Source organism: Neopelma chrysocephalum, unplaced genomic scaffold (assembly GCF_003984885.1).
Source record: "Neopelma chrysocephalum unplaced genomic scaffold, ASM398488v2 Primary Assembly neopelma1_76, whole genome shotgun sequence".
NCBI lineage: Eukaryota > Metazoa > Chordata > Aves > Passeriformes > Pipridae > Neopelma > Neopelma chrysocephalum.
Window position 1 is genome coordinate 2,610,316 of NW_020897737.1, and position 14,646 is coordinate 2,624,961.

Consider the following 14,646-nt stretch of genomic DNA (forward strand, 5'->3'; position numbering starts at 1 on the left):
GGGAAGGGAAGGGAAAAGGCATCTGACAGTACAGTGGCAACTGCAGTCTCCCTTACACTTGGCGTATGTCACAGTTTCCACTGCCAATATAGGGGGTTTTGTGAGGCTTTCAAATTGGATATAAAAATTCAGTACAGGTTGAAATTTGTCAGGCAAATGTTCTGTTCGTTCCACAGCATTTATTGTCTGTCTTGTATATATTGCCCTTGGGAGTAAAGACACTGGTTTCAGGCCCATGACAGGATTGTTTTTTTCAATTGTTCTGATTTGTTTTTAAATGAGAAAAAAGTGAGTTCTTTCCTCCCTGGGATGGATTGCTAACTACAGACTGTTGACAACAGCAATATAGTTAGCAAATATATGACTCTAACATGCTCTTTGCAGGTGATTAGCCTGTGCAGTAGGCAGATTGCCGTGGTATTTATTCAACTGAACTATTTAAAAGACCTGAGTACGATCAGTAAGTCAAGTCCCTGCATTTGAGAACAATCATGCTGTGTGCCGAAGCAGTGTATACATATTGTCAGTGTCCCATCTATAACGTGCTATTTTGCACTGCTGTAATGATTTCCTTTCCCTCTCATTCCCCCAGGGCTTAACAGCCTGGATAGAAGCCTTGACACAAATAGCTTTCCCTCCTGGAAGGATCCATAATGCAGTGCTGGAAAATAAGAGTACCTGTTGCATGAGCTGCATTGGAGTCTTGTTATTTCTCTGATGTCTCTTGAAGTTGTCTGATGAGATGCTTATTTTAACTGCTCCTTGGCAGTGTCCAGCTCATCCTCTGTGGTATAGCTTCCATAGAGTGAGAAGTAACATTGGGCAGTGTGTAGGTGCATGGTGAGCGGAAGAGGTTGTGCGGAGTGGTGGGCAGAAATGGCTGTGGGTGTAGCTTTCATACTGGCAGGGAAATCCCAGCGTAGCCTTCCCTTCTCTTGCTTCTCGGTACCAGAATGAATCCTGCCCATCTTTCTTTCTAGTGCCTTTCTCTCCTTGTCATCAGTTGATTTTGAATGGTGCCTCCTAAATCTTAACAGGGCATTGCTGGATGTTTGCGTCAAGGGAATGAGGCAGAAGAGGGTAGGGCTAAACCAGGATGCTTCCCTGGTGCCCCTTGGAGCAGACAGATAAGTGCATCCTCTGTGATTCCCCTTTTGTGATGACCAAGAGGAGTCATTGAGCCCCTTTTCTAGAGGCAGTGGGTGAAAGGCTGCTTGCCTTAGGAAATGTCCTGTAGGTCTCCTTTGCTCTGCCTGTCCCTACCTTGGAGAGCCCTTCTGCAAGCAGAAGGGGAACAGGGCCCACTGTCCCTCCTGGTGCCTCTGCACTCTGCTGATGTATGGGGGAGGTATCAAATGCAGCACCACAAATGGTGCAACACAAGGAGGAGGCAAGTTCACCATTCTCTCTGAGTTGGTGACTCCTTTGCCCTTTGGTGCTTGAGGTTTACCCTACTAAAGGGGTATATGGGGTAGCCAGCATTGGCAGTCCTAGGTACCTGAATGAATAGATGAATCAATGGGAAATATGAGAGGCAAACACTGCTGAACTCATCTGTGGTTTGCATGTATGGGAGAGCCCACCCATGTGTTATTTGCATAGTAACAGTTCCATGTATGTAGTATAGGAAAGCCTAGTTCATTTAAGTACATTTTTTCTATTCTAGCAACAAAACACTAGTAATAATATGGTGAAGCCTTTGTGTATGGCTGAAACTACAGAGACCAAAATTTGTAGGATGGAAGACGATTTGTTGCTGGTTGGTCTGTGTTGATATGTGTCCTCATGGCCCACTTGCGTATTTACAGCAAAAGGACGCAGAAACATGGGTAGAGCTTCGGCTGCTGAGATAGATGACGGTAAGCAGGCTCAACCCCAAGCTCCTTCAGAAACCCGTGTGCCAGTAGGGCACAGGTTGGGCGTGTGGTTTCGTGGTGCATCAAGGGTGATGGGACGTGCTGCCATGCAGTGGCAGGAGCAGCCCGATGAGGACTGGGCCGTGCAGGACCCAGTATGATGCTCTGGTCAGGTGCAGGCCATGGAGGTGCTCGGCAGCTCTGCTGGCCTCCTGAAGGGTGGTGAGACATCCCTGTCAGGGCTTCTCTCACCACGGCCCTTGTTAATGGCCTTCTACAGAGCAAAAATAAAACATGTTGCTTCTGGCAGGAGGATCAGTGACATTAAACAGTGAGTTTTGGGAAAACATTGAAGTCCAAATCCAACCATAATTTTGTCCCTAAGCTGCCCAATTAAGTCAGATTTCTAATTTTCTGTTTGTTACTGTGTTTATACTGAAGGAAAACCCTATTTTTCCAGGAGATACTGCGCCAGGCATCCCACAAAGGGAGCATCGTAGTGTGCACAGTATAATTTGAGTTCTGTGTAGATAGTGAGGTACAAGCCATGGTATGGATGAGCAAGCAGAGCACAGGGGTATCTGTGTATGGTGCCGTGCTGTGGCCCCACAGGAAGGCACCCAGCAGCCCTGAGAAAAGTCTGTTGCACAGCCATCAGCAGGAGATAAAAAAATAAGCTAGAGTGATCACTAGCCTTTCACGGCATTTTTGTATAGCTAAGATACCATTTCCTGTACAGTTACACACATCATTGCATAGTGCCATGAACTTAACTCTTATCAGCACTTGATAGGAAAGCTTGGCTTATTTACAATAGGGCTCATTTCAGTGTTGCAAGCTTCTTTCAATTAAAACAAACATCAAATTAAATATAAAACAGATAAGTTGGGAAAGTGAAATTAATTGATCTTCCAGCACTGAGGTATGGTAGACAGAGGAAACTTAAGGCACTTTCACTGGATTATATTACCTTCTTTCATGTATATTAGGGACATGAAACTTATTTTAAAAACTGGATAACTGAGTCATTTATGTGTAGTAAAGCAGCAATTTTAAAAGACTCCCCAAAAAACCCAAAACTTAGCACATACTTCAAGTTGATTTTTATTAAAGGAGAAATATAGTGTAGCTATCATTATTAATACAAGTACTAAAAATTGACTTTAGTTTCAGTCACTTCCATGTTGATTTAAGGTTTTGTACTGTGTACCTGATGTAAGGAGTATATAAAAAAGGAGTCCAGGAACTAGGAAACACCTCTTTGGACAACTTCAGCCTGTCTCTTGATCTCAGATGTTCAAAGGTTTCCTCACTTGAGGGTTGGGGACTTGCATCCTTTTCGCTCTGTCTGGTTACTGACCTTGATAATAGGTGTTTAGTTGAACACGTGTTTAGGAGCCCTGGGATTCCCTCCCAAATGAAACTGAAAATTGCTTTACAGGGAGCCAGAGGCAAGTTGTGCTGGGAATCCACTGTATCTGGCAGCCAGCTACTGCCAAGCTGCAGGCTGAGGGCAGGATTGGGAAATATTTTTAAGTGTGTTTGTGTGTGTATACATATATATATATGTATGTTAATTTTTTTTCTGTAATGATGACATGCTCAAGAAGCAGGTGTATTGGAAGATACAATTCCACATAAGAATGGTGAGGGGAGGAAAAACCCCCACCCCAAACCCATAAACGTGGATCAAGGGCTGTGCCTCACCTTTCTTGTCTCCTTTCTCTTGCACCATGGGGCCCTCCCAGAGGTAGTGTAGGACCATGAGCTCAACAATGTATATTTCTAGTTCCCAGGAACATATAGGATTCAGTGTGGAAAACAATATTTGACTATGCTTTAAGAAAAACAGCCAAGCCCACAGGCATTTCTTCAAGGTGTCTGATGGTGATAGATGAGCTCTTCTTCTCCTCATCTTGATATTTCCTCTGCCTCCAGCCTTGTCGCCTTTTAAAGCAGCAATGGGGAGATTTTATTATGTTTTATACTTTCATCTTAAGCAGTGATCTGTCTCTCTCTCTCCATGGGTCCATACAGGAGGCTAATCCCTCAAGTCTCTTACACAGCATAATTTTCATCTTAATTTTTCTGTTTCTCAACGTGAAATGGGTTTGCCAGGGGAATTTCCTGTCCCTGCCAGATCATTAATTCTCTGTGAAAACACCGCGGATCTCATGCTTCCCAAGCAAACAGAAGCATCAGGAAGAGACATTGTCGTGCAAAATACTCAGCTATGCTGCAGCAGCTGGAGGAGCAAAGATGCTGGTGTGTGCTGCAGAGACCCAAGGGTTTAAAATGGTCATTTGAAAAACAGGGAGGCAGAGATTATATAAGAGCAGTAGAAAATGGCTTTTTAATTCCTTAATAGAAATGACGATGTCTATTTTTTTCAGCTTGAATCTGCTGAGCTGTCTCCTCATTGTCTTTATTTTTAGAAACAATTGCTCTTCTTTTTTTTCAATACAACACTGGCACCACGCTTTTTATACTGATACTTGTCACTTTCTGGAAAAGGATTTTATTTTTGCTCCTGTTTTCCCATGCTTGGCCATCTCTGACTCCCTGTAATCTGTGTCAGCCAAGGCTTGAAAAAAGGAAACAAACAAAAAAACCCTTCAACCCTATATTTGTGAATGTTTTCTGCAGAACATTTCAGGAGATGAGAAAAATCCAGAATTATTCTCCTTAAGCCAGCAGCAGGAGAGGAAACGAAATGACTCATCTGTTTACTTTTAAAAATCCTTTTTAAGAACTCAAACGTGCCTGATAAATTATTAGCATTTTATGCAGCCAGCCTCTACTATCAACTCCTGGCATTTCTGCTGTAAGTAGTCTTGTGCTCACCGTAGGATCTTACTGCCAAATCCAAGGATTTACAAGTCTCAGGAGAGACTTAGATTTCCCGCTTCCTTGCCTTGGACATTTTTTAGCCTCTGTTTGTGGGGTTTGGGGTTTTTTTTCCTTTTTCCCTGTCCCCTTTGCAGGTTTGTTGGTCTTACAAATATCTGCACAAGCAAATTATTTCTGTAAGCACCAGAGCCGTGGAGCTATTCGCATGCTCTCACAGGCACAGTTTTGGAGCTGTGCTGCCCTCCCTATCATCTCCTGTCATCCCAAAGCCAGGGTGCCTGCAGGGGGTGGTGCCTCACTCCCACGGGCCTGAGTAGCCAAGTGATGGCACACGATTTGCCATCAGGGAGCAGAATTCAGCTGCGTGCGGGTGAAAAATGTAGATTTGGGGTGCGCCAGTGCTTTCCCATGGTAACAGAGTTGAAACTGGACAAGTTTCCATGGTGATTATTACTTCAGCAGGATTCACTGCACACTTCGGAGGAGGCATGGGCAGCACCAGGTGAAGCGGCCAGGCATCAGCCAAAACCTGCTGGCACTGGCTCACAGGGCAGAAATTATTTAGCCTTCTAAATAAATGGATGTAGTGGGTTGCCCCTGACATGCCACCCCTCACCTCTGTGAATCACATATTTAAGAATTTTAAATTCCACATTCATCACACAACCTTCCCTTACATAAACAAAAATAACAACCTGCCAAAACAAGAATATAACGAAAATTCTCCCCACCAAAAATCAAAATAACATCATCGTAACACCAAACTTAAGTGGACAATTTACACAAAATCCACTCCTTGTACCTTTACACAATTACAGCAAAAATTCCCCACAATCATTTTATTCTCTGACAATGTTCAATACTTGTTTTGCCCGTTACCTCTCCCAATTACTATCCTTATCTCAAAATCTTCATGACTTCCCCGTACGGGCCACCAAAAAGACTGTAGTGGGTTGACCCTGGCCAGATACCAGGTACCCACTAAAGCCGCTCTCTCACTCTCCCCTCTGCAACTGGACAGAGGAGAGAGAGAAAAAAAACAGCTAAGAATTCATGAGTAGAGATAAGAGCTGGGAGACGTCAGTGACTGATTACCTTCACGGGCAGAACAAGACTCAAAGTGGGGATAATAATTATAATTATTACTGACAGGATAAGAGCCAAAGAGTGAGAAATAAAACAGTCTTAAAAACACCTCCCCCCACCCCTTCTTCCTTCCGTGTTCTCCCTCCTCCCCCCCAGCAGTGCAGGGGGACGGGGAATGGGGGTTACAGTCAGTTGTTGTTTCTGCCACTGCTCCGGGAGAGGAGTCCTTCCCCTGCTCCCGTGGGGTCCCTCCCACAGGACAGTCCTTGATGGACCTCTCCAGCGTGAATCCATCCCTCAGGCAGCAGCTCTTCCCAAACTGCTGTCCTGTGGGTCACTCCTCCATGGGGTGCAGTGCTTCATGAATGAGCTGTACCAGCGTGGGTCCCCCACAGGGGCCACAAGTCCTACCCAGGAAAAACCTGCTCCAGTGTAGGCTTCCCTCTCCACGGGCTAGAGGTCTCAGCAGGACCCCACTCCATCTTGGGCCTCCCACAGGGTCACAGCCTCCTTCATGCATCCACCTGCTCCAGCATGGGCTCCTCCATGGGCTGCAGGGGGGTCTCTGCACCCCGATGGTCCTCCATGGGCTGCAGGGGCACAGCTGCTCCACCATGGTCTGCACCACGAGCTGCAGGGGCCACAGCTCCAGTGCCTGGAGCACCTCCTGCCCCTCCTTCTGCACTGACCTTGGTGTCTGGATTGTTGTTCCCATGTTCTCACTCCGCTCTTCCCTGGCTGGAATTTCCTCTGCGGAACAATCTTCTTTTCTTAAATATGTTATCACAGAGGTGTTACTAGTACTCCTAATTGGCTCAGCCTTGGCCAGCGGCAGGAAGTCTGTCCTGGAGCCAGCTGGCATTGGCTCCGTGGGACAGGGGAAGCTTCTAGCAGCTTCTAACAGAAGCCACCCCTGTAGCCCCCCACTACCAAAACCCAGCCACAGAAACCCACTGCAATGGATGTGCAGCACCATTAATTTGCTGGTTTGTTTTGTTTTTTTTTCCCAAGGGGAGGGAGGTGATAATCTTTAGGGGAAACAGGCTGCAAATTTCACCACAATCATGAACAGAACCATCTCTGCCCTTTTTTAATTGCCATTTGGTTGGTTGATATAAAGACTTGGGCTGTCAAAATAAATTTGAAGTTGCTTTTTTTTTTGTGTGTTATTCTTCAGGTCTTTAATGAATCAGGTGCCTGGTTCATGTTACTGTCTCTATCTAGCTCTGTGGCAGGGTGAACACTGGGGTTTGGATTGGTTTTGCTTTGCTGTTGCCTGGTCATGCTCCTTTCAGGTCCTGTACACGGCAGTTTTGGAGGTGCTGTATGCACTGTGCAGCACTCGCCTGCTTGCCTTCAGTAAATCCCAGCAGAATGAAAAAGGGACAAGTACTGAAGGGGAATCAAGTAGCGTTTGCCAATGGTGGAATATTCTTAGAAATACTTGTTTTGGGGGCTTCTATTGAGTTAAAACAATGTGCTGTCACTGAGCTCTGCCATGCACTGTCATTACGTGAAGCTTTGTTTAAAAACGTGGAATGGGCATCCCAAGTCCTTGTTTCAGGCTGCGTACTGGGAGGGTTTTTTTGGCAGCAGGCATTCCTCGAGGCCTTTTAAATTATCTGTGTTTATGGCTAAATATAAGTTCCTCAAAACTCTTTGCACAACACTCACGGATGTATGTATATCCAGCATCTCTGTATATATAGTGCACTGTCTTATATATACGTTAGCCTGAAGCATGGATACGCTTAACGGCTTTTCTTTGGTGACGGGGTCTTTAAAGGCAATTGCAAATATTATTTTAGGGAGGAGATTTATGTGGTCCCTAAAATATGTTTTTTGGCTTGCAGACCAAATTATGTCGGTGCTGATGCTCCTGGCAGCGTGGAGCTGCCACAGGTCCCACTGACAGCGATGTAGAGGTGGCACCAGCAAAGCCCGAGAAGCCCTGCAACATGGAGGAGTTGTACAAGGATGCCCCAAACCTGCCCATGGATGTCACCAACTCGCCCTCGGCAATGGCCAACAACAAGCTGGAGAATGGGGTGGCCCAGTTGATCACAGCAGAGGCCTGGAACATCAACTCGGCCGACCTGATGAAGAAAGCCCTTTCCCCGCTGGTGACAGTTCCTGCACCCTCCATCCTGACGCCTCCGGCTGAGTCGCAGAGTGGGGTGGCTCTGAAGGTGGCAGCCACTGTGCTGCAGCCCATCTGCCTGGGGGACAGCCCTGTCGTCCTGCCCATCCACCTGCAGGTTGCCGGCAGTGCCGCCCCACAGATGCCGGCCACCAATGCTGCCACTCCCTACGTCATGACCACCCAGGGCCCCATCCCGCTGCCCGTCCTCCTGGAGCAGCATGTCTTCCAGCACCTGAACTCACCCCTGGTGCTGCCCCCGGGGGCTGCCTGCCCTGCCAGCCCATTGCACACTGGCCTGTTCCCCGGCACCACCACTCCTGTTGGGCAGCCCCAGCTCCTGGACCCCAAGCCCTCTGGCCAAACTCAAGAGTCCGTCCTGCCCCCCGTCTTTCAGACACCGGGGTTTGCTGCCGTCCTTCAGGACCTGTTTCCCTCACAGGGCGCCCTGGGCTCTGCCCCCTGTCAGCCACCCCCTGACTATGCCACTCTCCCACCCCAGGCCTTCAGCTCGCCTCTCTCCCCACTGGTGCCCCCTGCCACGCTGCTGGTGCCCTACCCCGTCATTGTGCCCCTGCCTGTCCCTGTCCCCATCCCCATCCCTGTCCCCATCCCTGTGCCGCAGGGCACTGAGGCCAAGGCAGCCCCTGACCCACCCAAGCCACCACTCTTCACCCCTCACTCCTGCAAGGGCACCCAGACCCCCTTGGAGAAGGAGGAGACAAAGCCCTTTGAACTCCTCCATCCACGAGAGTTTCCCCAGCTGAGCCGTCACACTGTCATCAAGATGGGCGGTGAGAACGAGGCCTTGGACCTCTCCATGAAAGGGCCGCCTGCGCTTCGGGCCAGCGAGGCCACGCTGCCACCACCACCACCACCAGAGGACGGGGCCCTGGACCTGTCCCTCGCCTCGTGTCGCAAGCCAGGGGGGCCCCACGGGGAGGCGGCTGGCCCTGGCCCCACCACCACCACTGAGGGCAGTGCCCACCCCATGCCGGACAAGCTTCCCGGCCCCACTGCCCCCTTCGCCCCCTGCAAGCCCCCCGAGGTGGCGGGCAAGGCGGAGGGCAGGGCGCCAGGCGGCAGCACGGCCGAGCTGCTGCGGCAGCCACAGAAGTGGCTGGTGGAACAGGCGGGCAGGGCGGGCTGCGAGCCCAAGGCCAGCAACAACATTGAAATCGTCAGCACCTCACAGACAGCCAAAGTCATCGTCTCCGTCAAGGACGCCGTGCCCACCATCTTCTGCGGCAAGATCAAGGGCCTGTCGGGGGTCTCCACCAAAAACTTTTCCTTCAAAAGGGACCTGCCCCAGGACTCAGTGCTGCAGTGCTATGATGTGAAGAGCCCACCCGAGCCCCGGGACAGCGCTGAGGCCCTCAGGAAACCCATCAAAAACAGGAGCGTAAAGCTAAAGAAAATGAACTCGCCGGAGATACATATTCTTCCAATCAAGAAGCAACGGCTCGCTGCCTTTTTTCCAAGAAAGTAAATTATGGGTTTTTAGAATTTTAAGATTATTATGAGAAGAAGAAAAAAAAATAATAAAAAAGATGCACTTGGTTTTAAACTCATTTAAAACTTTAAACTATCTTTGTAAGTTATTTTTGGGGGAAGGGGGAGAGGATCGGATGTAGAGTCCCTATAAGCTGGGCTGGTTTGTTTTTTTCCTTTTTTTTGTTACAAATTTTGACTTTTCATGGGAAACTGAATAAAAAGCAACCTATTTTTCAAGCAGATTGCACATTTTGCAGCTTTAATGGAGTAATGGATGAGTCAGAGGGGTAAGAGCTATTTTCACTGCCATGAAGTGCTTTGATGATGTAATTCTTCATAACAGTCAGAATGGAAATTTCAAAATAAATGTTTGTACGTGCTAATTGGTTGCGGCATTTTTTTGTCGTTTTGGAATGGCTTTCAGTCTACAGAGAAGGTTGTGCAAAAAAAGGTCTGTAAACTGTAAAGCACCGCAACTGACTTGTGATGAACCTAAAATGTTAGGAAAAAATAGCAGGCTAAGAAAAATTATATTGTCCCGCAGCACTGTCGAAGAGCACGTCGCAACAGCTGCTAATGATGCACCCAAACGAGCTACCAGAGGAGTGAGAGCAGCACAGCCTAATGTGCACCTAAGCCAGGTTCATTGCGAGAGACCCATCAAAAACCATCTTAAATATTAAGTAATGTTATCAGTCATTTAAAACAAAAAAGCCTAAAAGTCAGGGGAATTTGGTTGCCAGGGGGCAGGAAGGGAAGGAGAAAGAAAATCCCATAATTTTTCCCAGCCTGACTACAGATATATGGAAAAGTTGTTTATTGTTAGTTTTCTAAGTTTCTTTGATGGCTGAAATCAATGCACGTAAAAGAGCAGAGCTGTGTAACTTTATCACTCGGCAGCGTACAAGCTGCCCACATCAATGGAGAAATGTGAATGTACAATTAAAATAAAAGTTCTGCTAGGTTACGGTTTTGCACTTGTGTATGGAAATGAGCTGGAAATGCATTACTGTCTATTGGCTTTGAAGTTCACATGGCTCACTTGTAAAAACCCATCCTGACAGAAAGACAAATGTGAGAGCAGGAGAACAATCTTTGGTGGGCACTGCCTTTTTTGTGGCTATACCTGTAGAAAAGATTTTTAAAAAATAATTTCAAATTGCAGTTCCCAGCACTGCACCAGGACTGTCTAAATAAAAAAAGCCATTGTAAACCCATCAGCTGGATGCTGTCGCACGCTGTGCCTTCCTTTGCCTATCTGCATCCAGTCTACTTCCAAGACTCCTCAAAGGTTTCTGCAGTTGTTCATACAATGAGAAGTTGCCCAAAGAACTGGCATCAGGGTCTTAAGTCTAATCACATCCTTAGGCAGCAGTGTCATGCCAAAATCTGTTTCAAGTTTTGATGCCAGCAGACACTAATTCAGTATTTGGAAAATGCATCTGCACTAGGAGGTTAGGAAAGGCATGCTGTTTCTCTTTTCCTGGGCTGAAGGATCACTGCCCTCTTGCTTAATACAGAAGTGAAGGACTTTCACATAACCATAGCATAAATGCTGTCAAACTCTTGCTTTTTGAGTATTTTTAAAGCCTTTTATTTTCCCAGAGGAGGCAGAACTGACAATGTTCAGAAAAGCGTGAAGTGTTGATGGATTCATTAATGTTTAGTCATCTGACTGTATTTTTTAAAAAATATCTTTTTTCTTAATTGAAAATACTCTGCTACTTTATTTTGCTTCTTCCAAGAAACTGTGCTGATGAAATGTGTCATCTGGTTATTGCAGTGCAAAGGCTGAGGATTTCAACATCCTTTGAGATGGCCATCCCAGTTGTCACTGTCCCTGTCTGTTTCAGCTGGGCCCCTTCTAGAGTGTAAAAAACCTTCTGAAAATATGATTTTCCCCCAGGGCTACACCAGATTATTTAAAAATAAGCAGTCACAGCATTAGCTGCTGTCATTACTATTTTGCAGTTGACAGATGCAAGCTCAAAAGAAGTTTCTGGGATACTTTTCTAATTTTTTTTTAAACAAGTATGTGCTTCTCACTCTGGTGGTTGCATCTGGTGCACCAACTGCCCCAAATCCTTGCCATCCTTGTGTGAGTGTCATTCCCTGCAGCATCCTCAGCAGGCAGAGGGAAGGTGTCCACCACTGCTCCTCCTGCCGGTCACGGGGCACCTGGGACAGGCAGAGCAGTGCCCATCAGTGACATTGGCCACAGGTGCCTGTGTGTCCCCTCCTCTCCCTCACAGGCCTTTAATGGGAACATCAATGCTGAAGCTGCCTCCCAGCCCACTCTGCACACAGTGGTCTGGTTTAACTGAATTTAGACCACAAGCTCCAGAAATGCTGACAACAAATTGGGCTAAATCAGGTTTTATGACATTATAAGCCCATACAAGCACTGTCAAAACACCCAATGCCTAGGGGCAACTAACTGAGTTTAAAGCCAACTGATACTGGTAACAGCAGACTAGACCGGCAGCCACATGGCTGCATCTTGCCCCAGACCCTTGGAAGAGTAACTGCAACCTCCTCCCTCTGAAACCCAGCTGAGGAAAACCAGATCAGGCTCCAATTATCCTAGCACCCCCCCTCTGCCACCCCACGACCAGCCTCCCTGACTTTACGGGGCCACCTCCAGAATGGGCAAGCTCCCTCGCACTGCTGGTTGCCACCAATATCCCCAATACCACACAGCAACACAGTCTGGAGCCACGCCACTAGAAATGGATGAGCAGAGCAGACTGGGCTCACACACCCCACCACCTGGCTTTTCCATTGCTTAAACTGCAATGGCACAGGGGATAGTCTGAGCAGCATCTTCCTGGGAAGGCTTCAGGCAGCTCCCACTCCCTGCCCTGCTACCCTTTCATGTAAGCACAGCTGTCAAGGCTGGGCCATGGGAAGAGGAGCCACACACCAGCACCTCTCCTGCTGCTTAACTCTGTCGGGCAAACGATGCTAAGTAGGGACCATTTGCCTCCCACCATCCTTCGTGTGTGAAGCACAAGTCCTATATCTCATCAGCATAGGGGAGAAGCAGCCACAGAACAAGATACTTAATTACACCAAGACTGAGGACTTTCACCACCTCCTCGCCTCTAGCAGCAATTACAGATTTTGTATATTGGGCCATTAATTTTCTACAGGGCTACATTTTAACTGCTTATGAAACTTCTGTATGAGGAGAAGGACACTGAGCTGCACTCGTGATATATGGAGCTTCCATTTCTGGTGGCTGTTAATGGAGACATTAATACCTCTAGTGAAGTTGAAGGGAAAGTCATTAAGCTGTAATGGTAAGAAGACAATGTTTTACAATGATGGGTATATGCAAGAGGGAGAGAGAAAGGGAGAGAGGAACTGTGCCCTCAAGGGCAGCCCCTTGTTGGCTCCAAGCTTCCTGTGACTGGCTTTTGGGTGTGGGCTTTTATTTGGGGGTGAGAGGGGAGAGGGTTGCAGGGGTGTGTTACCTTCCCCTCTGCTCTCTTACCCCTGTCAGGCAGAGGCTTTGCAGGTATCCAGAAACTGAATCCAAGGAAGGGAGCAGGGCTGTGTATCTCACATGAAGGTCACAGTGCATGGCAGCCTCACGGGCAGGAGAGCTCCAATGTACCAGCTTTCCTACCAAGAGCCTTCCTCCACAGGACAGCTGGTCCCCTTCCCCTGTGCTGCCCAAGGCATAGCTCCAGGATCAGGGGTGCACAGCTAAGGTTTCAGCACATGGAGTCAGCGTTAACAAAATAAATTAATCCAAAAGAAGAATGAGCAGCTTCTCAGCCAGGGAATTTACCTGGACTAAACAGTTTCTAGGTTGGGAGAACACCAAGCACTTGGGGAAGACACAGACAATTATGAGAGCAAGGAAAAGGTGGAGAACAGGGAGAGGAAAGGCAATGGAAGCTGAGACAAGATCCAACCCCAGGCCTGTTAGCATCTCACCTTTATTGAAGTCAGCAAGCAGCCAGCAAGAGAACAAAAGGGAGAACCAAAATGCTGGCGCTTGGCCATGAGCGGATGGCAGACAGAGAAGAGGAAGGTGTCAGCTTCAGACAAGGCTCCTGGGCCACTCAGCAAGAGCGGGAAGAAAGGTGAGCATGGGGAGAGTCTCTTGCTCTCTTGGGCTGAAGGCAGCCAAGAAGTGAGGGCTGGGGGAGACCATACATCAAACCACACACATGTGGAGCACACAAGGCAGCGCAGCCTTCCCACTCCTGCTCCTGCCCTGACAGCACGGGACAGGGAAGGGTGGCAGCAAAAGGAAGGAGAACAGCAAAGGTAGCCATTTCTGCCTCTCACAGGCCCAAAGTGTGTGACCTATGCTCTTCTACCACCCATGCTCCTATCTGCTATCAAACTGATATGCCAGTATGTCTTCTGATCACTGCCAACTTTTTTAACCACTTTTACCCATTTTCTGCTCAGCCCTTCCAGAGCAGCAGCATGATTACACCACCTTGCACATCCCTGCAGAGGTTTGACCTGTTGGGGCTCAAGGATCAGCTTCACACACTTGCACCTGAAAGGTTTCAGGGGAAACTGGCTGGCACAGAAGCGTCCACTGAGCATCTCAGGGTGCGATTCAGGGAAGTCTGTGCCACTTCACTTTCACAGAGGCACCTCAGGACAGCGATCCGACAACAATAAGCAACTCGTTAACAGTTCTCATGAAGAATATTAGACAATGAAAACAGCATAAAACAACATTGCATAATATCCTGGTGCCAGATGTTTTGGTTTCTTTTTGTGCTCAAGTTTATAAAAACATGCTGAAGGGCTCAGTCAAAGACCTTACTTTCCTCTGCCTGGGATCTGTTCCTGCCTTCCCAAATGCAGTCAGCCTGACATTGTGACACAAATGGTGTTAATTAGTGCAATTTGCTTTTTCACTCACCTTTCACTTTTGTCCCAATGCGTCCCCCTCCTCTTATTTAAGGTTGCATTTCTCTTAGATTATACCACATACTCTTAATGCTGAAGTTTGCAATTCAGAGTGCTCTGAGGTAGTCTTACACACACAAGCAAATCCTCTAATTTTAGTGGAGAAAACACATTTTTCACAGTTGTTAAAATCAGGGTATTGCAACCGTGTTAGGAAAATCCATTCTGTTGTTGAACCATCTGAAACATTTCTTCATGTTTGAGGAGAAATATTACTAAGCACTAAAATATTTAGCACTGGTTTGTGCCCATATAACTCAAGCTCTCCTAGAATAA

The 14,646-nt window shown here is 47.4% G+C and overlaps 1 protein-coding gene across 2 annotated transcripts in view; it reads left to right on the top strand.

Annotated features, from left to right (window-relative positions):
* The window catches only part of RAI2 (retinoic acid induced 2), a 47,973-nt gene extending 37,330 nt beyond the window's left edge, over positions 1–10,643 (top strand). For both annotated transcript variants that reach the window (XM_027689113.1, XM_027689114.1), the window contains exon 2: positions 7,646–10,643. In XM_027689113.1, coding sequence (XP_027544914.1) covers positions 7,751–9,421 — 1,671 coding nt within the window. In that variant the 5' untranslated portion in view covers positions 7,646–7,750 and the 3' untranslated portion in view covers positions 9,422–10,643. The remainder of the gene's footprint in view (positions 1–7,645) is intronic.
* The last annotated feature ends 4,003 nt before the right edge of the window (positions 10,644–14,646 follow it).